This window comes from Molossus molossus, unplaced genomic scaffold (genome assembly GCF_014108415.1).
Source record: "Molossus molossus isolate mMolMol1 unplaced genomic scaffold, mMolMol1.p scaffold_m16_p_6, whole genome shotgun sequence".
In the NCBI taxonomy this organism is placed as follows: domain Eukaryota; kingdom Metazoa; phylum Chordata; class Mammalia; order Chiroptera; family Molossidae; genus Molossus; species Molossus molossus.
In genome coordinates this window covers 48,570-69,984 of record NW_023425399.1, presented here as the reverse complement: position 1 = coordinate 69,984, position 21,415 = coordinate 48,570, and the positions used below count along the sequence as shown (strand labels likewise).

General features: G+C 61.5%; 1 protein-coding gene across 1 annotated transcript in view; it reads left to right on the top strand.

The window, feature by feature from the left end:
• The window catches only part of MYT1 (myelin transcription factor 1), a 53,068-nt gene that overhangs the window by 22,245 nt on the left and 9,408 nt on the right, over positions 1–21,415 (top strand). The window contains exons 5-18 of the mRNA XM_036244504.1: positions 3,365–3,427; positions 3,935–4,182; positions 5,857–6,648; positions 8,401–8,535; positions 9,039–9,129; positions 9,407–9,520; positions 10,574–10,788; positions 12,110–12,234; positions 13,254–13,529; positions 15,912–16,066; positions 16,973–17,035; positions 17,138–17,206; positions 20,905–20,967; positions 21,216–21,299. Of these exons, the coding sequence (XP_036100397.1) occupies positions 3,365–3,427; positions 3,935–4,182; positions 5,857–6,648; positions 8,401–8,535; positions 9,039–9,129; positions 9,407–9,520; positions 10,574–10,788; positions 12,110–12,234; positions 13,254–13,529; positions 15,912–16,066; positions 16,973–17,035; positions 17,138–17,206; positions 20,905–20,967; positions 21,216–21,299 (2,493 nt within the window). The remainder of the gene's footprint in view (positions 1–3,364; positions 3,428–3,934; positions 4,183–5,856; positions 6,649–8,400; positions 8,536–9,038; positions 9,130–9,406; positions 9,521–10,573; positions 10,789–12,109; positions 12,235–13,253; positions 13,530–15,911; positions 16,067–16,972; positions 17,036–17,137; positions 17,207–20,904; positions 20,968–21,215; positions 21,300–21,415) is intronic.

Genomic DNA, 21,415 nt, shown 5'->3' with positions numbered 1-21,415 from the left:
GGCCCTGACCCCCCTTTTCTGAGGAGGGTAGTTCTGGCTCGGAACACGAGAGGAGGGGAGGTGAGGGTCACCAGTATGCCATGTGGGCACTGGGTGCCCATTTCATTGTCAGAAATTCCTTGTGAGACAACTTTCCTGAGGCTCGTGCCTGGAGAGGTGGAGGGGCTTCTGCCCCACAGCAGTCCGGAGCTGGGGGCACCACCATGCCTAGCCCCTGAGACAGGTCCTAGGCGTGCCCCACCGCGAGATGCCCACTCTGAGGGGCCAGGACAAACACCCCTTGGTGGAGGTATCTGAGCTTCCGGACCCGGGGGGACACGGCACACCGGGTCCTGAGGGTCGATGCTGCTCTTCCTGCCAGGGCTCCAGGGCCTCTGCCGGTTCTCAGTTCTTAGGTGAGAAGATTCTCACTGAACTGAGAGCAAACTGGGGTCCAGGACCACTTTATTCCTCTCCATGTCGTTGTTGAACGATTAGCTTTTGCCAATGAGGAGAATGGGAGGACCCCAAAGTGTCCCGGAGTCCCTGGGGCTATAGCTTGGACCGGAAGGGCAGGGGTGTGGGGGAGGCGCAGAGGCCGAGCACGACGCGGTTTTGATGTCAGATCCTCACGGACACCGCGCCTGCCGGTGTTATGGCTCCGTTTGTGGGGCGGGGAGACTGAGGGCAAGAGGGTGGAAGTCACCCGGGCAGAAGAGCAGGGGTAGCTCAGAGCCCAGGCCTGTCTGGGTGGGAGGGGAGGTGGGCGGCAGTCCGACCAGCACCACCGAGAGACCCCGCGTGGCCTCCGAGGGCCTGATCGCGGGAGAGAAGCTTCCAGGAGGAGGTGTCACTTCCTTGCTGGGCTGGGACGCGCACCGGGCACGTCCCGGGACAGTGCTTGAGGAGCCTCCGGCTGGGTGACGGCAGGTGTTTCTGGCGGGAGATGAAATTACGGAAGAAGCTAGAAAAGCAAACCCAAAGGGTTGGATGTTGTCTTGGGACCTTGGAGTACGAAGGAACAATGACTCTGAGATGGATTTGCTGTGGAATAGTCTGGAGACCCGGCCAGCATAAGGGGCTGGTGAGCACTGGGCTTCGTCAACCTGCTCTCGGCAGCAGTGCGACCGTCCAGTTTCCCAGGGAGGCACTAGCCAGACCATTGAAGTCCAGTATTCTCCAAACAGTGTCTTCAGCAAGGCTTTCTGAGAGCCGGTGCCTGTGGTGAAGCTGAGCAGACCCGGCCAAGGTGTCTGTACCTCCCGCGCGGGGGGAGGGCATGAGCTCCGTGCGGGGCTGTGACCCGGTGCGACTTCCTCCCACGGTGGGGCCGGCACAGGGAGGGGGCGTGGGTGCCATGGTCCAGAGCTCCGGGTCACGTCCACCCAGCGGTTCCCTCGTCCAGGCATCAGCACGGGTGACGACGAGCTGAGCGGCAGACAGGCTGGGACGGCTGGGCCCTCGGCTCCTCCCACCTCCAGCGTCTGCGGGAAGACAGGGGGACTGACGGGTCCCCCTTTGCACAGGGAAAAGGTGGCAGACTCTGTCCTGAGGTTCTGGTCTGGGCCCATCTGCCGCCACAGCGCGCTGCTGAGTCCAGGCCCTCGGAGCGGTGCCCATGGAACCAGGCCTCCGGGTGGGGCCCTCCCCAGTGCCACACCAGGCGGGGCTGCAGGCCAGGCCTCTGACTGGGTGGCGGAGGTGCGTCTTGGAGCAGGTGACGTGTGGGGGCAGTGCCAGGGCTGCAGGCCTCCCTGGCAGCTGCCGCCTGATTGCTTGATTAACTCAGTGATTAATTGACTAATTGGGACCTAAGCTTCAAATCCCCCATAACAAGGAGCTTTTGTGGAAAGTCTCAAAGCTGGTTCTTGAGAGAGTGAAGCAAGTGTGGGGTACAGACAGACCAGGGGACAGACTGCAATAGATAGACTAGGGGACAGACAGAGAGACCAGGAAACAGACAGACAGAGCAGGGGACAGACAGACAGACTGGGGGACAGTGGCCACAGGTCTGTCTGCAGAGGACACGTGTGGTTAAAGTAGATTTCTCCCTCCCTCCTTCACTCCTGCCGTCTTCTTTTGAAAACAGAGATCAGTCCTGGGACCAACCGTGAGGCCCCCACATGCAGACAGTGTCCCCACCAGACACCCTGCTCCCCAAAGGCCACTGCTGGGCTCGGGTGGGGCTTTGCCTCCATACACCGTTCTGTTTCTTCCTGACTGGTCAGCAGGAGAGGCCTCCTGGCCAGTTTGGCCCCACAGCTGTCTACACGCAGGCCTGTGACCAGCCAGGTCAGGAATCACTGAGGCGTCTGGTCAGAGGTTAAGGGTGATGCCCTTTCCAGTTCCCAGCAACCTGCGGGGGTCGGACCCGAAACTTCTCTCCTCTGTGGCTCTGGGAAAAGTCTGACCCAAGGTGGAACTCAGGCCCCGTGGTGTTGCTCCCGTTAAACACAAGGTCTTCCCAACTTGGGGTGACCTCCTTCTAGGAGGAGCTCAGACCCCCCCTCCTTTAGGTGACATCCCAAGGGTTGTCCATCTTGTAGGTGTCAGTTTGCTGCTCTGTAAAATGGGGCGATAACAGCTCTTTGCAGTCCGTGGTCTGTGGATGTGTCCAGCAGCCTGCAGACGCTGCCCCCCGCCCCCACAGGTCCCTCACTGCCTTGGGGAGCTGGCCCCTGGGGAAGTGGGTCGGCTGACATGGTCCATGTGCATGATCAGAAGTTTCCTGAGCATCCCATGGTCTGTTCTGTGGGGACACAGAAGATGGTGAAGGGTGAAGGAGTCCTGGGGGTTCGCCTGCATCCATGTCCACCCACCAGCTCTGAGGTGGGGTGCCGTGACAAGCCCAGCGTCACCCCACTGAGGTCTCATGCAGCTCCAGAGCCATCGGTCCTCCTGACGTCACCACACTAGGCTTGGCCACCTCCAGCTGGGGCCTGTGTCCCGGGCCACACGGACGTGTCACCACCTTCCGCCTTGCCCAGGGACTGGCGAGCGCTGCAGGATGTTGGTGACAGCGGTGGAGGTCCCCGTGTCTGTGCTGTGCCCTCAGGCACTGGTCTTGGGGGTGTTCAGAGGGTCTCGTGTCCCAGCCCCGGGGACAGTTTGCTCGCCATGGGAAAGACGCATCAGTGGAAAGACAGCCTTCCGGAGATGCCGACGCTGGAAGTCTTATCGCATACGCACAGATCTCTAATTAAACACACTCATAAAACTGTAATGAGCCGTTCATTTATTTAAGTGGGGGGAGTTATTTCATTAATTTTTAGCCAACTGCAAGCAGCCGTCCTGAGATGAGCAGCCGGACACAGTCCTCTGCTCCCCAGGGTGCGGGTCTGGGCGGGGCCCCTCCCCCGAGTGACCCCTCTGCTTGTCTCCCCAGCTGCCCCACCCCGGGATGCACGGGCTCGGGACACATCCGCGGCAAGTACTCCAGGCACCGGAGGTGAGGATGTCTGTGGGCCCTCATCCCAGTGCGGGGGGCTGCGGGGTGTTGGAGACCGGGGTCTAGGACCTCCGTGTCCGCCACGGCTGCTGAGCTGCAGGTGCTCCCACAGACCTGTTCCTGAGGGGCCCTTGTGGCTGAGGCCGAGTGGGCGGTACCGCTCTCCCTGTCGGGTCCGAGCAGGAGCAGCCCCGGCACACTGGGCTGACCTGAGCCCTCCCAGGGCTCCGTTGACCTCAGGGTCAGAGGGTGGGTGAGGGTGGGAAGTGTCTGCCCTCAGGGACCTGCCTGCTGGGCATGGGGCAGAGCAGCCAGGCGCCAGGCCCTGCCCTCCGGGGGTCGTCTGAGAGAAGGCAGAGATAGGACTCACAGCTCTACCGGGACAGTTCGTGTAAAACCCAAAACCAGCCAGCGCGTTTGGGGCTGTGGAATGCCAAGAGAAGCAGGGCGAAGGGCGGGAGGGCCTGGGAGGTACTGATGGGGCCCCGGCTGGTCCCCTTGCTCCAGTTTGCAGAGCTGCCCTCTGGCCAAGAAGAGGAAGCTGGAGGGCGCCGAGGCCCAGCACCTGGTGTCCAAGCGGAAGTCGCACCCTCTGAAGCTGGCTCTGGATGAGGGCTACGGCGTGGACAGCGACGGCAGTGAGGACGCCGAGGTGAAGGGCGGCTCTGTTTCAGATGGATCGGAAGGAGCTCCGGAGGAGGAGGAGGCCGAGCTGTCCGGACAGGAGGAGATTCATCACCCTGGGCCAGCGGAAGGTGCTTTGTTCCCTCTCTGCCCGAATACAGGGCTCAGTGTGTCCCTGGGAGTCACAGCCCGTGCGCCCGGAGCCTCCTGCCAGGAAGGCCCTTCCTGAGAACAAGTGACGCCCTGTGCCGACGTGCACGGGCTTCCTGGGGGGGCCGGGGCGTCTGTGTGCGAGCCCTGTGTGACTGAGGCTGTGTGTCCGTGCACGTGAGCAGCAGGTGGACATGTGGACATGGCTGTGTGTCTGGCCCTTGGGGAGAGCAGCCTGGGGCTGGTGCGTCTTGTCGCCTGCGGAGACTGAGGGGCACCCCGCCCTGGCAATGCTGATGTGCAGCCCCGAGGTCCAAACACCCCCGTACCCCTGAGCTCCTGGGTCTGAGGTGGACTTTTTATTTTTATTTATTTACTTATTATTGTTAATTCTCACCTGAGGATATTTTTCCATTGGTTTTTAGGGAGAGTGAGAGAAACATTAATGTGAGAGAGACACATGGACTGGTTGCCTCCCTCACGACCCCAAGTAGGACCGGGGATCAAACCTGCAGCCCAGGTATGTGCCCTTGATTGGAATCACACCTGTTACCCTTTGGTCTCTGGGCTGACACTCTAACCGCTGAGCCAAACCAGCAGGGCTGAGGTGGATTTTTTTAGTTTTTGGAGCTGATCCTGGAGGGTCCCACACTAACCTACCTCTGGGCTCAGGCAGGAAGCCCTGACTCACAGGCTCCCTCACAGAGGAGGGGTGGGGGCTGGGCGTCGGTCCTGTCGTGGACCAGGAGCACGGCCTGCACACTGGCTTCGTGCTGCCCAGTCCCAGGGGAGATGACCACCCCCCCCCCCCGGGCTGGCACGTGGGAGGGCCCACATCGTAGTCACGGTGGTGAAAACATTTACATTTGGGTCCTTTAAAAGTATAAATTCATTCATTGCTTTTGATTTTGAAACAATTAAAAAAAATCTGTTGTATTCTTTGAGCTCCATTTTGTGAAATTATTTGGGAAAGTACCACAATGACTCTAAAACACGTATTTTATTAATTTTTTAGAGAGAGGAGGGGAGAGGGAGAGAGAGAAACATTGATCAGCTGCCTCTTGCACAACCCTACTGGGGATCAGCCCACAGCCTGGCACGTGTCCTGACCAGGGGATCGAACCAGCAACCTCCCAGTGCATGGGAACATGCTCAACCACTGAGCCACACCAGCCAGGGCTCACTTGACTTTAAAAATAGAGTATCAGCCCTGGCCGGTTTGGCTCAGTGGTTAGAGCATCGGCCTGCGGACCAGAGTCCTGGGTTTGGTTCCCGCTAAGGGCAGGTGCCTCGGTTGCAGTTTGTCCCCGGCCCTGGTTGGGGTCGTGTGGATGGTGACCAGTCCATGTGTCTCTCTCACATCGATGTTTCTCTCTCTCTCTTCCCCCCTCTCTCCCTCCTGCTCTATCTGAAGATAAATATAAAAATGTCCTTGGGTGAGGATTAAAAAAAAAAAATTGAGTATCAGTTACTCTGTCCACCCCTAAGATGAGTCCACCGTGGTCTCCAGACCTGGGCAGAGGCAGTGATACCAATGACCACACCGAGTCCCCTTCCGGGGGTTTGTGTCACCAGCTGCGGCAGTGGTGGGGACAGAGTCCTAGACACCGTCCCCCCAGGCATCCCCTTCACGTGGCCTTTCCGACCTTGTGCAGGAAGGAGCCCCGTCCAGTCTCATTTTGGGTCCAGCCTCATCGGCAGCCCCACACACTCCTCCAAAGGCAGCTACATCAGCTATCGGGAAACCATTGCGACTTCTCTCCTAAACCTGGGCCAAGTCTCCGAAGAGACGCTGGTCAGGGAGGGCTCGGACCAAGAAGCCGAACCCGGCAGCACCGTGCACCTGGTTCCGGAGGAAGATGAAGGGGCCACCAGCGACGAAGGGGAGAAGGACGTCTTTGTTCAGCCGGAGGACGCAGAGGAGGTCATCGAGGTCACCAGCGAGCGCTCCCAGGAGCTCTGTCCCCAGGCCTCGGAGGGAGTGGCCAGTGAGGAGTCGAGCCAGCAGAAAGTCTCCCTCAGCCACGCGGAGGAAGAGGAGGAGGAAGACGAGGAGGACGAGGAGGACGAGGACGAGGACGAGGAGGACGAGGACGATGACGAAGAGGAGGCCGCTCTCAGTGTGACCTGCCAGGAGGGCGCTCCCCACGCCGCCCCCAGAAAGGCCTCTGTGCTCCCCAGTCCCAAGCCGGAGTACTCGGTCATAGTGGAGGTGCACTCCGACGACGGCAAGGACGAGGACTCGCGCTCCCAGAAGTCTGTGGTGACGGACGAGTCGGAGATGTACGACATGATGACCCGGGGCAACCTGGGCCTCCTGGAGCAGGCCATCGCCCTGAAGGCCGAGCAGGTGCGGGCTGGGAGCGAGCCCGCGGAGCAGGGCACAGGCGAGTCGGTGAAGGTGGGCAGGCCCCTGGATGCCACGCGGAAGGCCTACTGCAGCAAAGGTAGGGCCGGAGCCCGATGGGTCCCCCACCCTCACCAGGGACAGCGGTGCTGATGCAGGCCCAGCAGACACAGCCTGAGCACCGCTGGGGGCGGGGGCGCAGGCGAGATGAGGGGCAGATATGCGCACAGTGTGGTCACTGCTTGGAGAACGTGAGCTCATGCTGCTCACACAGGGTCATCGGAGAGAAACACAGAGCTGAGGGCAGAGAGGAGAAACAGTGACCCAGCTCAGTGCTCAGCCCCAGCCTGGGGAGCCCCCTGGGTCATGGAGGGACACAGACAGACCTGGGGGACCCACCTGGGTCATGGAGGGACACAGACAGATTTGGGGGACCCACCTGGGTCATGGAGGGACACAGAAAGACCTGGGGGGAGCCCCCTGGTTCGTGAATGGACTTGAGAGGGCTCAGGGACCTCCTAGCTTGTGGAGGCCTAGGGCCATGTTTTCTGGGAACACTCCCTCATAGGAGACCGGCTTGGGGGCAGATATTCAGGGACACAGGTGAGGGGCCCAGATGGAGACATTTCAACCTGAGGATAGCTGTCAAGGGGAGACACTTCAGGGTGGCACAGACTTGAGGGACAGCAGTTTGGGGGCTCCAATTCTGGCCAGCATAAGCCATGCATGGGCCTTGAGGGGATGTGACACCAGGAGACCCACATGAATATGACATGGACTCGGGGGTGGTGTCGAGTGACAGTCCGGGGCCCACAGGTCAGTGGGACACTGTTGGAGAGGAGCACGACTGGGGACACGGGGACAGAGTGACCCCCCAGGCCCAGGTGTTTGGGGACTCACACCTGTGGGACGGACATCAGGGTCTCGAGTGCAGTGGCCGAGCTGGGAGTGCCAGGTGGTGCCACGCAGGCCTCGCGGGACTGACGCGGGCGCAGATGAGGGCGTCCAGCACAGAGGCTCAGGAAGCAAGTATGGGAGGTTCCTCAGCCCCCTCCGTGCTGGGGCTCAGGCCTTCTGGGTTCTCCCAGAGGGAAGGGCTCTGCCCACAAGTTTGTCAGGGGCACAGGCCTGCTCTGGAGATCATCGGTGTCCTGACAGGTGTCCCCTTGGGCTCCCACACTCACCTGTGACCTCTCTGGGCCTGCAGAGGCCGGATGAGGCCCGTCCTGAGATCTGAACTTCAATTCCTGCCCAGGCATTTGTTAGTCCTGTGGCTTTGCGGGAGTTCCTCATCTTTGTCCTCATTTTGTCAGATCTAAAGGACATGTCCTGGCAGGGACCTTGTCACCTCAACTTCACTTTTCTTTCTTTCTTAAAAAAAATTTTTTTTCTTTATTGATTTTAGAGAGAGAGGAAGGGAGAGGGAGAGAGAGAAACATCGATGAGAGAGAACATCCACTGGCCACCTCCTGCACAACCCCCACTGGGGATGGGCTCACAACCTGGGCATGTGCCCTGACCAGAAATCGAACTGGAGACCTCTTGGTGCAGGGTCGATGCTCAGCCCCTGAGCCACACTGGCCGGGCCACCGTCACCTTTCTGTGCAGGGGCCGGGCCTCGGGGTGGGGACCTGGGCAGTTCCCCCCTCTGGAGGAGCAGGAGAGGGGACGGCCCAGCTGTGCCACTGGAGCAGTTTGGTCGGCCTCCCGGCTTCTCCAGTCTCTGGGCAGACACCTCCTTGTCCAGCCTGGTCCCTCCAGTGGTCTTGGGCAGACTGGCCGCTCCCCTCGCTGCCCGCCACCTGCCGCACGGCTCTGGGCACCTTCCGACTGGTGTGTTGTGCCTATGCAGATTCCTCAAGAGCAGAGAAACGTGAGATTAAGTGCCCGACGCCAGGCTGTGACGGCACCGGCCACGTGACTGGGTTGTACCCTCACCACCGCAGCCTGTCTGGCTGCCCCCACAAGGACAGGATTCCTCCGGAGAGTGAGTAGCTCGGCACACCTCTGACGTTCAGACCATGTCCACGTGGAGGAGTGGCCACTTGGGGCTCCCCCTTGGATGGGCACCGTCCAGATGCCCAAACCTGAATAAGGCTGGGGACGTGGAGAATGCCCAGTCATTCTCCTTGAGACGGCAGAGTGGGCCAGGGCCCTGGAAGACGGTCATGGCACAGGCACCCGAGGGAGAGGAGGCAGCTGGGGGGAGGCTCTGTCTGTCCTGCAGGCTCAGGGGGCCTGTCCTGGTTTCCAGGCTGGAGGCAGTAACTGAGGCCGACAGGTTTGAGTCACAGGACAGCCAGCGGCTGCGAAGCTGAGTTCATTTCTGCCCCAAGGAGGCAGGGGGCATGGGGGGGGGGGTGTCCATGACAGGGCTGAGGCTTGGGTGCTGGGGCCGCCCTGACTGCCGCTCCAGGGTGCTAGGTGCCCTTCAGACAGGGCTCCTGCACCCTCTGGCTGTGCTCACCCCCCACCCCCGTCCTCTTACAGTCTTGGCCATGCACGAGAACGTGCTCAAGTGCCCCACGCCCGGCTGCACCGGCCAGGGCCACGTGAACAGCAACCGCAACACACACAGAAGGTACTTGCCGAGCTGGGCGTGGCGAGGGTGGGGGTGGGGTCCGCCAGCCCACCGTGGCTCCTCGGGCTCCGTGCAAGATCAGGGCCTCCGTGTGCTGTGCTTAGACTTCCCAGACAGACCCCTGAGCAGCTCGTGCTTTGAGGCTCGAGCACAGAGCAGAGAACACCCAGCTCTGGAGACAGGCCGGGTTCCCAGGGCTCCTGTGGGCACCTGCCATGTGCCCACTTGACAGGCAGAGACTAGAGAAGAGTGTTTAGCTATTCCCCTTGTCCTTTAGTTTGTCCGGGTGTCCCATTGCTGCTGCAGAAAAATTAGCCAAATCTCACGAGAAGCAACAGCCGCAGACGGGAGATCCTTCCAAGACAGGCTCCAATTCAGATCGGATCCTCAGGTGAGTGCAAGGACCACAGCCCTGGAGGGGCTGCCTCTGGATTGCCTGTGTGTGTGTGCCCGTGCCTGTGTGCATGTGTGTGCCTGTATGCGTGTGCCCGTGCCTGTGTGTGTGTGCTCGTGTGTGCATGTGCGTGTACCCATGCCTGTGTGCCTGTGCGCGTGTGCATGCGCCTGTTTGCATGTGCATATGCCTGTGCCTGTGAGTGTTCCTATGTGCATGTGCCCGTGCGCATGTCCTTGTGTGCGTGTGCATGTGCCCACGTGAGTGTGCCTGTGCCTGTGTGCGTGTGCATGCATGTGTCCGTGTGCCTGTGCCCATGCCTGTGTGCGTGTGCTGATGTCTCAAGTAGCTGTGGGGCCTTCCATGGTGGAGCTGGAGGGCAGTTTGGGGGCACACAGGACAGTTTCTATTCTGCTGCAGAGGTGGGGTGGGAGTCCCCCAGGCCTTCTCTCTGCGCTGACGGGAACAGAAGTTCCTCTGCACCCGGCACAGTGGGCAGCTTCCTCCCTGGTGGTCTTCGTGCCCTGGCTTCTGGGCTGTCTGGGCTGGGGCCTCAGGCCATCTCTGGTGCATTTAAACCTCTGAACTCTGGAGCTTCAGTGACAATGAGCGAACCTCCTGCAGTGGCTGCTCCTGCCCTGGGCCCTGCTGCGGTGCCTTCAGGGGCCGTCTCGACCAGCCCTACCCAGGGAAGGGTGCAGTGGGGCTGGTTCTCAGAAACAGGCCCCAGATCCCTCCCCCTGGGGCCCTCCCCTCCCACCAATAGAGTTCTGCCCTGCAGCGGCTGCTGCCTGGCTCCTGGCCAAGGGCTCCTACCAACTGTCACTGAGCTGCTGGAAATCTGCTCTCCTGCGTTCTGGGGGAGAGTCCCAGGCCGTGTCTCCTCTGGCTCATGCTGTCTACAAGGGGACAAGCCATTCCTCATACAGATCAGGTCCCAGGCAGGCACGGGGGAGGGTCCACCGGGGGCTCTGAGGGCTGTGCCGGCTGTGGGCTAAGGCTGCGGAGATGAGGCCTGGCCTCATGGCTCTGCATCTCCTTGCTCCCCAGACCCATGTGCTTTGTGAAGCAGTTCGAGGTCCCTCCATACGGAAGCTGCCGGTCCAGTGTGGCCCCTTCCACGCCCAGGGCCAACCTGGCCAAGGAGCTGGAGAAGTTCTCCAAGGTCACCTTCGACTACGCAAGTTTTGATGCTCAGGTGTTTGGCAAACGCATGCTTGCCCCAAAGATTCAGACCAGCGAAACCTCACCTAAAGCCTTTAAATGTAAGTTGGGGAGAACTGCCCCTGGGAGGTGCAGGGGAGGCGCCGTGAAGGAGGGGCCCTGCCAGGAGCACGAGGGGAGTCTGTCCTGGGGGCTGACGGGTGGAACCAGGGTGTTAGCTGGCTCCGTGTCCACCCTTCCTTGTTCGTCATCAGACGCGAAGTGAGCCCTCAATATTCGTGAAACGAAACCAGGTCCTTTGTGGTGTGCACGTCCAAAGGCCTGAGGATAACTTCGCTGACATGGTCCCCCTTTGACATCTCCTCTTGGCCATCTCCTCCCAGCCTGCTTGTTCTGACACAGCGGGGCAGGGTGTGCACACACGTGTGTGCGTGTGTGTGCACACACACGTGTGTGCGTGTGTGCATGCGTGTGTGCTTGGGTCTGTGTTTGGTGTCTGGGGTGGGTCAGACAACTGCTGTGCTGAGCCTGGTACCCAGACAGGAGCCATTTCCTTCCTACACGGGACCGTCTTGCTGGATACAACGTGTTATCTGTGATACTAGCAACACATTCTCTGCGCACTTGTTCTAACAGAGATGCGCCTTTGGGAACAATCCTTCCTGTCTCTTTTGTCACTTATCACACTGGTGTGTGGGTTGCCAGCCCATTAGCCCTGGAAATGCACATGAGATGGGAGAGCACCTGCACCACGGCGTCTCCTGGAGGACGTGCGGCTTCCTGCCCGTGAATAATGAGCACACCCGTGGATTCAGTGATGGCGGAAGCACGCGCGCCTCTCCGCTCCTTAGGACGAGGCTTCCTGCCCTCGCGCTTGGGCACCCACGGCACCAGCACACTCACAGGGAACTTTCCGTCCGTCGGCAAGTTTGCTGTGGGTCCGTGATCACTCAGACGTCTCAGGCCTGGTGGGCCTCATGTCGATTTCAACAGTCACGTTGCTTAGTTAAAGCAGGAACTATTATGGGGACACTGAAATCAGCCTTTTGAGATGTTTGACGCAGTTGTCCTGCCTGCGTGATACCCCAAACACCCATCCTGTCGCCTTCCGTCTTCTGGTCACCATTCTCCGAGGGATAACTGGTTTTTGTTTGAAATATCAGGGATGCTGGATGTCTTCGGAGGGTTTTGTTCTTTCTGTACAAATTTTGGTCAGGCCCGAAATAGCCTCCTCAGTCCCACCCAGGAGTGCGGGTTGGGTGTGGGGCACATGTGAGCAGCCTGAAGGACCCGTCGCTCGCCCTGTGTGCCCACCCCTGGAAGTCCCTCCGTGTCACCTCCTGCCCTTCCTCAGCCCGTCCGCTCCCTTTGCAGCCTTCCCGAGGGCCTCCTCCCCCGGCACAGCTCTCCCCTCTTCCGCAGGCTTCGACTACTCACACGACGCCGAGGCCGCACACATGGCCGCTACCGCCATCCTGAACCTCTCCACGCGCTGCTGGGAGATGCCTGAGAACCTCAGCACGAAGCCACAGGGGGCCCCCAGCAAGGTCTGTGTGTCCCGCAGGGAGCCCCTTCCGAGGCACAGGTCATTGAGAGGAGTTTGCAGTCAGGACCACAGGCCTCTGAGCAAGAGGTTCTTGGGATCACCCAGTGTCTGTCTGGAGATCATCATTCCCTCCTTTTCTACCCCCAGCTGTGGCCTCCAGATGGGAGCTTTCTTTCTTTCTTTTTTTTTTTTTTTAATATATTTTATTATTATTATTTTTTATCCTCACCGGAGGACGTTTTTCCATTTTTTGTTCAGATAGAGTGGGAGGGAAAGAGGGAGGGAAAGAGAGAGAGAGAGAGAGAAACATCGACGTGAAAGGGACACATCGAGTGGCTCCCACTCGCACAACCCAACCAGGGCCGGGGACAAACTGCAACCGAGGTACGTGCCCTTAGCGGGAACCGAACCCGGGTCTCTCCAGACCGCAGGCCGACGCTCTAACCGCTGAGCCAAACCGGCCAGGGCCAGATGGGAGCTTTCTGAGAGCTGGTGCTATGCCAGCGAGAGACCACAGGCTGTGCACACGTGTGTCCTCGTGCCTCCCTGAGTCTGAGGGCTGTACACACGCATGTCCTCGTGTCTCCCTGAGTCTGAGGGTTGTGCACACACGTGTGTCCTCGTGTCTCCCTGAGTCCGAGGGTCATGCACACGTGTGTCCTCGTGTCTCCTCGAGTCTGAGGGTCATGCACACACGTGTGTCCTCGTGTCTCCCCGAGTCTGAGGGTCATGCACACACGTGTGTCCTCGTGTCTCCCTGAGTCTGAAGATCATGCACATGCTCTCGTCTGACCATGCTCGTGCGCTCAAGGATGTAGTCTGTGATCCAGGGAGACTGGAAGGAAGGAGGTAGAGTCTCCTCCATGTGGGTTTCAGGACTCACGTCCCAGAGGCTCTTCTACTGTGTTTGGCTTCCTTCTGAGGGAACCTGTTTCGGAGTCTGCAAAGCTGCTGTCAGTATCTCCAGGCCCACGCGGAGGGTGTGGCGTTGCAGACACAGATGGCTCCTTTGCGTTGCAGTCCGCGGACATTGAGGTGGATGAAAACGGGACCCTGGACTTGAGCATGCACAGGCACCGCAAGCGGGACGGCGCGTTCCCTGGCGGCGGTGGCGGTGGTGGCGGCGGCAGCCCCGGGGTGAAGTCTCCCGACGCCTCCCAGCGCCAGAGCAGCACCAGCACCCCCGGCAGCTCCATGACCTCACCCCAGTCCAGCCAGGCCTCCCGCCAGGATGAGTGGGACCGGCCCCTGGACTACACCAAGCCCAGCCGCCCCCGAGAGGAGGAGCCTGAGGAGGTGGGTGCCAGGCCTGAGGGCTGCTCCCGGGCAGAGCCGCCAGGGTCCTGTCCTTTCGCACCCAGGGTTCTGCCCCTCGGGCAGCTAGGACTCGGCCCACCTCCAGGAGGGGTTCACCGCTGGGCGATGCTGTGTCCTTGTCCCTCCTGAGGACGGTGGTCTCTTCACCTCTGAAGACACCGTGGTCGGCACGAAAGGGGCCTCTGAGAGCCTGGGGGAGAGGGGGCTTCCTTCAGACCCCACCGGGGTGACCTGGGAATGGCTCAGAATTCCTTGGGCTTCCCACCAACCTGCTTTCCAAACAGGGACACCCTGGACCCCAGTAGTAGCCCTTTCTTCAGTTCCCAGGGTGCTCCAGGCCGTTGTCTCCTTGGACAGAGGCGGGGGAGGACTCCCGGCCTTGGAGCCTGTGCTGGGGAGTGGCCCGAGTCCCAAGACAAGCACCCCCTGTAAAGAGCTAAGAGCTGGCCTCTGTATCGGGGCTGTGGTCTGGAGACGGTGGGCAGTCCCCATCCCGTCACTCCACCCACCTGAGGCTGATGGAGGAATTTTTCCAAAGAGCTGTGCGTCCGGAACAGAAAGCCCAACCCTGAGGGTGTCCGGTGCCCGGCGGCTGCGCGGTGCGGGCTGGTCTGCAGGTCCCCTCACCGTTCTCTCCCTGCCAGCCCGCCACACACACCAGGAGGGGGGGCAGGTGGCGGGGAGAGCCCCTCACCTCCGTGGTTCCGTCTTGCGGTGAACTGGGCTCCCTCTGCACGCGTCCTAGGCAACCCCACCCTGCAGAGCAGCGGACTGGGCCCCAGGCTGAGGTCACATGCTCAGTCACATGGCTGTAACTAGGTGTTGGGCCTCGGAAGAGGGGCACCTCTGAGGCAGCCCTGAGTGGGGGCCGCTGACCTGAGACTCGCCTACTGGGGCCTCCTGTGTGGATGACATCTGCTGTCATCCTTGTTCCTGTCTTGCCCCCAGGACTTCGCCGCACTTCCTCCCCCAGTGACCTCGCCCCTAGTGGCCCCCTCTGGCTCCTTTACTGGCCCTTTTCCTCAACCCCCATCTCAAGCTGATCCCCTTCCCTGGGCTGGTCTTTGTCTCCTTGAGACCTTCTCCCCTCGCAGGCCTCTTGCCGTCACCCGTAGGCGCCCAGCTCTCTGAAGCCTGTTCCCACGCTCTGCCCCGCGGCCGATAGTCTTCCCTCCAGGCAGAAGCCTCAGCTCGTGCCCAGACCCTTCCTCTCCTCCAGCTGCCTCTCCTAGGTGGGGGGCCCACATCCCAATGGGTCACCCCTAGAAACACTCCTGAGCCAGGCCCTCTCGGTGGTTGGACCACAGCCCTGGACTTCCGGCTCAGACCCTCCCTCCAGCTCCGCCCTGTCCGGCCCCGCCTGCTCCGGCCTCTGCAGCACCCTCACCGTCCACAGGCCTCGGCAGGCTCTCCCGGGGGTTGCTTCTGGGAACCCCATCCATCCTGAAGAGCAGCTTCTTTAAAAAAAAAACTTAAAAAAATTAAATGCACTGGGGTGACTGACATCGGTTAGTAGCTTGCAGCTCGACCAGGCGAATGAGTCCATGACAGTGACAAGACCTTGCGCAGGGCGGATGCTGGGCTGTGTTCCAGGGAGTTTCCTCCTCTAACCCCTAGAAGTCCCGTGGGGGCAGCCCTTAGCTCCAGTTTCAAAGTGACACCTGGGCCCAAGAGTTTAAACACTTGCTGGGGGGACAGAGTGAGTGCCGGGCTGGGGCCAGGCAAGTGCCCATCAGGACAGCCTGCAGGCCGTGGCTCCCTGACCTGTGGGCTGCCCCCCAGTGGCAGGGACTGTCCTGTTTAGCCCTGTGTCCTCAGCTCCCTGCCTGTGGGTGGTGACTGAACACCTCCAGACCCTGCGTTCGAGCTCAAAAAGCATATTAAGTGCTGGCTCTGGTTTGGGCACGGTGCTAGGTGCACAGGGCAGAGGGTCACAGGTTATGCTGACCAGAGCCAGGACTTTGCATGTCATCACACCGTGCCCATCGCACAGACTTGCACGCACATGTCTTGGTGCCCCTGTGCCCTGAGCACGCCCGCCCATGGCAGGGGCTGCCCTGAGCGTCGACTTGAGTTTGGGAGGTGGCCCAGCGGCCGTTCGATGGTGGCGACCCTCATGCCAGGGACATGGAAGGTGTCAGGAGGCCCCCATCCTTGGGGCAGCTCTGGCTGAGGATGGGGAACACTCCAGCCCCTTGGGGTGCTGTCTTCTGTGCCTTTGGGGGTAATCTTGCTCCCTCACCCAGCAGATAGGAGACTAGAGAGACGCCTCTGTGGACACTGCTCTGAAGGGTCCCTCAGCCCGGGCCCGGGCGCCCGGCCCGCCAGCGGCTAAAACCTCTCCCTGCTGGTCTTTTGCAGTCAGAGCCAGCAGCCCATTCTTTTGCTTCTTCTGAAGCAGATGACCAGGAAGTGTCGGAAGAGAATTTTGAGGAGCGGAAGTACCCCGGGGAAGTCACCCTGACCAACTTTAAGCTGAAGTTTCTCTCCAAGGACATAAAGAAGGAGCTGCTCACGTAAGTCCCCGCCTTGGCCAACAGGACTCCTCGGAGAACCTCCAGCTGGAAAGGATGTGGCCGAGCCAGCCTGGGGTGGCATCTGCTCCGCTGGGGCCTTTAGCTGCCCTCCGGGCAGAGCTGGGCCCGGCCACAGTGGAGGGCAGGTTTCCCATCACTCCACACTGCCGGGTGCCCACTTGTCCTCCCATGTGCCTGAGCACGAGAAGGGGCCCGTCCGACCCACAGCAGGACGAGGCCGAGGCCGAGGGGGGCTGCCCGCTCCTGAGCGGCAGCTGCCTGCCCTGGTCCCAGTGGCAGGCGTGATGTTCGATCTCTCAGCTCAGTGCCCTCAGCTGGAGCAGCCTGGCTGCCCCTTGGAGCTGGTCCCCAGAGGGTTCACCAGATGTCACTGGAGAGCAGGGAATCTGCTGGGAGGCATGAGCTGCTCGGTCAGATGCCATCCCTCAGCCTTCTGGTCAACCCCCTGAGTGCACCTCTCCTCAAGGCCTGTGAGGCTGTCCCTGCACCTGTGCCCAGTTCCTCTTCTTGTCCCGAACCTCCTACTCTGTAGCTGGCCCTCCAGGACGGCCAGATGCGAGCTCTGGTCAGGGACCTTGTCCTCATGGAAGGCCGTGCACTTCAGAAAGGAACCCCCGTGTGTTCTGGGCACCCACACGCGTGCACACGCACATGCGTGCTTGAGACACCCGGGCTTCGGGTGGGCTCCTCGTCCTTCTTGGGCTGCACTGTGGGAGGGTTGCCGTCCGAGGCTGTGGCTGTGCTCTGAGGACAGTGGGGAGGAATTACCCCTTGGCCCGTGGGTGACCGAGGAGAAGGTGCCACCACTGCCCCTGTGCAGGCTCAGCCGGGGCAGGCCTGCCAGGTGGGCCCGCTCTGTTCTGACGCTCTCTTTCCTTTGTCCAGCTGCCCCACCCCCGGCTGTGACGGCAGTGGCCACATCACCGGGAACTATGCCTCCCACCGCAGGTTGGTCCCCACCTGGCCGGCCCAGCCAGGGTGCACGTGGTGGGTCTCCTTCCTCTCCTGCTCTGCTCCCTCTTCGGCTGACCCCCCTCTCTTCTCTTCCAGCCTCTCTGGTTGCCCTCTTGCTGACAAGAGCCTCAGAAACCTCATGGCTGCCCATTCTGCTGACCTCAAGTATGTCTGCCCTCCTGGCTGCCCATCTCTTCTTGGGTGGCCCCCTGGCTTTGCTGTCCCCTTCCATGAGGCTCCAGCCCAAATCGGCCTTCTCCAGGGCCCCGCTCCCAGGCCAGCCCCGCCTGCAGGAGGGGGCAGAGCGACAGGGCGGAGGAGAGGCCGATCCGCGTGGCTGGGGCCGCTGCTGCTTGTGTCTCCCTGCTCTGAGTGCTGCTCTGTCTCCCCACCGGCCGGGGCTGCTCGGGCTCCTGTGCTGCCCTGGGCCCTGCCAGCCTCTCCCAGGGCCCAGGGCAGCAGCACCGCCCGCAGCCCCTGGGGCCCGGCCCTTCTCTCCCTGCCGTCTCTGCACGTGGGGCTGGAGCAGCCCCAAACCGGCTCACTTGTCAGTGGGCTGTGGGCTGGCGCGCGGCTCGGCCAGCGAAGCAGCGGCAGGGACAGAGAACGCTCGTGGCCTCCTCTCTGCTGCCCTCGGCCGCTCTGCCGGCCTGGCCCCGACGGCCGCTCCTCCTGCGCTTGCCTTCTCTCTGCTGAGCCCTCCTCTTTCTGCGTCTGCTCCTCCCTGCCCCCAGCCAGGGCCAGGCAGGCCCGGGGCACCCGCATGGGCCTGGCAGCCCTGCTCAGAGGCACCCAGAGGTCTCCCAGGAATCAGTGTCCCCTTGGGGCAGAGTCGGGGGCCGTCCTTGCCTTTGGTTTTCATGCCTTCAGTGGATCTGTGACATGCTGGTCCTGGGCTGGCAGGCTGGGCCAAGGTTGGGGAAGGGTCAGCCCTTCTTCAGGTGTGTCCCCCCCTCGGGCCTCTGTGTGGGGAGGCCCTGAGTCCAGACACATTTCCTGGCTCATTTCATTCTGGGCCGGACGGGGGCCAGGGCCCTGGGGCCGCTGAGATGAGGCTCTGTTGTTGCTGAAGCTCCAGGGACCCGGCTGATGAGACACAGGGCAGAGCTCAGGGCTCCGTCTGTCCGGCCGCTGGGGGATGCGTCTCGTTGCGCCTGGTTACTCGGGGACCTCTGTCCCTGCAGGGGGGCCGAGACGCTCAGGCCTGGGGGCCTCTCCTCGCCTCTTCTCTTCCCGTTGTTCTCACACTCCTTTCTCCTGGCTTCTCCGCCGATCCCACTGGGACTGGCTTCATGGATTTCCCGTTTGAGGGCCCGAATGATTGTAGAGCCGTGACCACCTGTGCTCAGGGCCGAGGACGGAAAACACCAGGAATGTGGCTGTTGAGACGGTTACATCCTCTGAGACTAAAAGCCTGTGAGGAACGTTAACCCCAAACGTAGAAATAGCAACAGAAAATCCTCTGGTGCGAAAAGCTGTCATCTCCAGCCTCAGGAAGGCGGGGAAGGTGGCCAAGGTTCCCGACCCCTTCGGAAGCTCTTCTCCCCCCAGGGTCTGCCACGCAGCCCATGGCCTCAGTGTGGGTTTGGGGTGAGGTGGGCCAGGCCCCGCACTTTCCTGGTGCTCGACGCTCCCCTCTCCTCCCTCCTCCTGGCCAGTGGCATCTGTCGTGGGCGGGGGTGGGGGGCAGAGACTCGACCACTGCTTTGCAAGAGATGCCCTTTCGGTGGCCTCCCCATCGACACTGGGGGGCGGGTTTCTGTGTTCACCACACCCCCAGGCACTGCTGTCCTTCCTGTGCAGTGTGGCAGGGCTGGGACACGAGCTGCTTGACCCAGTCTGCGTGGGGAGGTGGGTGCAGGGGATGACGGGGCTCTGCACAGGATGGGGACAGAGCTGGGGCTCGGAGGCCAGAGTCTGTGTCCCCGAGCTGCAGAGCCTTGGCTACAGGGCTCCTCCTCCCAGACCACCCGCTCAAAGGCAAATGCTGGGAGGATCCCTACAGCTGACCCTGTGCATCCTCAGGGCCCCAGGAGTGGCTGATGCCGCAGGCACCCCATGTGGGCACCTGTTTCTCCAGCCGCATGGACACCATCCCCTCAGGTATGACTTGGAAAAGCTGTGGAACTGGGCTCAGCAGGACAGCCCCCTGCCTGGAGCAGGTGCACCTCATGGTGCTTCGTGGATGCCGGCCCGCCTGTGCTGGGGCCTGGCAAGGACCACCCACATGTGGGTTCTCAATGAGTCACCCCATGCCCCCAGACTCAGGCCCCACTGGGGTCTGCACCTCACAGGGTCGTTACCCACCATCCAGAGCTGCACTACGACCATCAGGTCCCAGGACACGACCCACCCGCTGAGCCTCTGAGTTCTGTCACTCGGGTCCTTGAGGGTGAGAAGAAGCAAAGCCCCAGGGGCGGCCGGAGCAAACACAACCTGGGAAGGAGGAGCAGGGGGCCCTCGGCAGCCACCCCCAGCTGAGGAAGGGGCAGCAGGGCATCGCGGGGGCTGTGGCTACGGCACAAAGAGCTCTGTGAGGGACACCCCATTGTGGCTGAAGGACCCAGTGTGCCAGCCGCTGGTGCCACGGACCTTGGACCGCACACAGACAGCATGTGTCCAAGCAGGAGCGCTGCAGCAGCTGGGGACTGTGGGAAAGGGTGACGCCTGCCTGGGCGGGGGTGGGGGTGGCTCCTACTAAAATGCAAACACCTCCTTGTCCCAGACACGCTTGGGTTGAAATGTCAGCACATGTGACTGGGATGGGAGCCACCATAACCTCAGTGGGGTTAGAGTTACCCCAAAACCCAGTCAGAGGGTGATTTGACCGGTCGGGCCAGCTGCCACACCAGGGAGGCATCTGGTGTGCGGCCCTGGGGCAGCGATGAGGGGCCCCAGAAGTCCTGGGGGCTGCAGAAGGACTGGGCAGGCAGAGGCCAGAGGAGCCCCTCAGCATTGAGCCCATGTTGCGTGCCAGCCTCGAGGATTCTCTGGCGGGGCAGGCAGTGCGGCCTGCTGGGCTCTGGGAGGCAAAGACCTGTGCCCTGTTCCAGTGGGCACTTGTGCCCAGGACCCTCTAGGGCCATGGTTCTCTGATCTCGAGTGTGAAGTCGGGATGAGAGCTCTGTGGGCAACAGGCCCTCAAACGCAGACGCCACAGCCTGGCCTGCCCCTGGGCTGAAACTGCATCCTCCTGGGGGGCACGGATCACGTGCCGGGTGGCTCTGGAGGGGCTTCCAATGGGCGCAGCTGTGGCCGGGCGCCTCTCCGCGCTCGGATAGCAGCAGGGACCCACTCACGTCTCTCAGCGGTCACGCAGGGAGAAATGGTTCCCCCGCCTCGGGGTGTGTTTGTCAAACGTGCCGTGTGTGCAGTTAGGCTGCGTGTGCTTCCCCTCCTGTGCCGGCGCCGGCACCTCAGGGAGGGAACACGCCCCAGGAGGACCAGCGCCGAGGCTGTGCTGTGGGTGCTAAGCCCACACGTGCTCACGTGCTCACACAGTGCAGCCCTTCCCGAGAAAGGCCCCTTCCTCCCAGTGGCGACGTGAAGACAGACTTCGCAGGTGCTAGGTTTCTTTTCCTGACCCTTGTGCAAAGGGAAAGGCCTGTATGGGTTCTAGAACCTTCCATTGCACCCTGAAACCCTGCAGGAGGCTGGGCTGGGAGCCCAGGGCGCCTGCCGTGGGAATGTGCTCTCTTCCTGGCCTTCCTGGGCCTCCTTGGGGGACTGAGTGGCCAAGTCCTGCAGGCCGGAGGTTGTGGCAGAGGCTGCTTGCAAGACCAGCCCAGTGGGCTGAGGGCACAGCTGTCCTCGGTGGCGTGTGTCTTTCCTGGCTCTGGCCCCAGCTCCCCTGTCCTTGGCAGGTGCCCCACGCCCGGCTGCGACGGCTCCGGCCACATAACAGGGAACTACGCTTCGCACCGGAGGTGAGCACTGGGGTTCCAGGGGGTGGGGTCGTTCCTTCCGATGAAGGTGTAAAGCTCCGAATGAGACGCTAATGTTGCTGGCAACCAGGCTGGGGTGCCCTTTGCACCCAGAATTGGGGCTCCTGGTGACAGGTCCTGTGGGCGGGACCTCCCAGGGCTGCTGGCCCCGGGCTCGAGAGGAGGGCTGAGGCAGGGCTGAGAGGTGCTGTTCTAGGACCACGGTTGTGTTTCTCCTCTTTCAAAACAAGCTTATCAGGCTGCCCTCGCGCCAAGAAAACTGGACCCAAAGTGACGCCAACGAAGGACGACAAGGACGACCCCGAGCTGATGAAGTGAGTCAGGGATGATCTTGTATCTGGAATTGCAAAGCTCCTCTCAATTCCCTTTCCCTGAACACGGCTGGTCGGTGGCCACACCTGCTTTTACAGGTGTTCTTGTCCCGTGCACG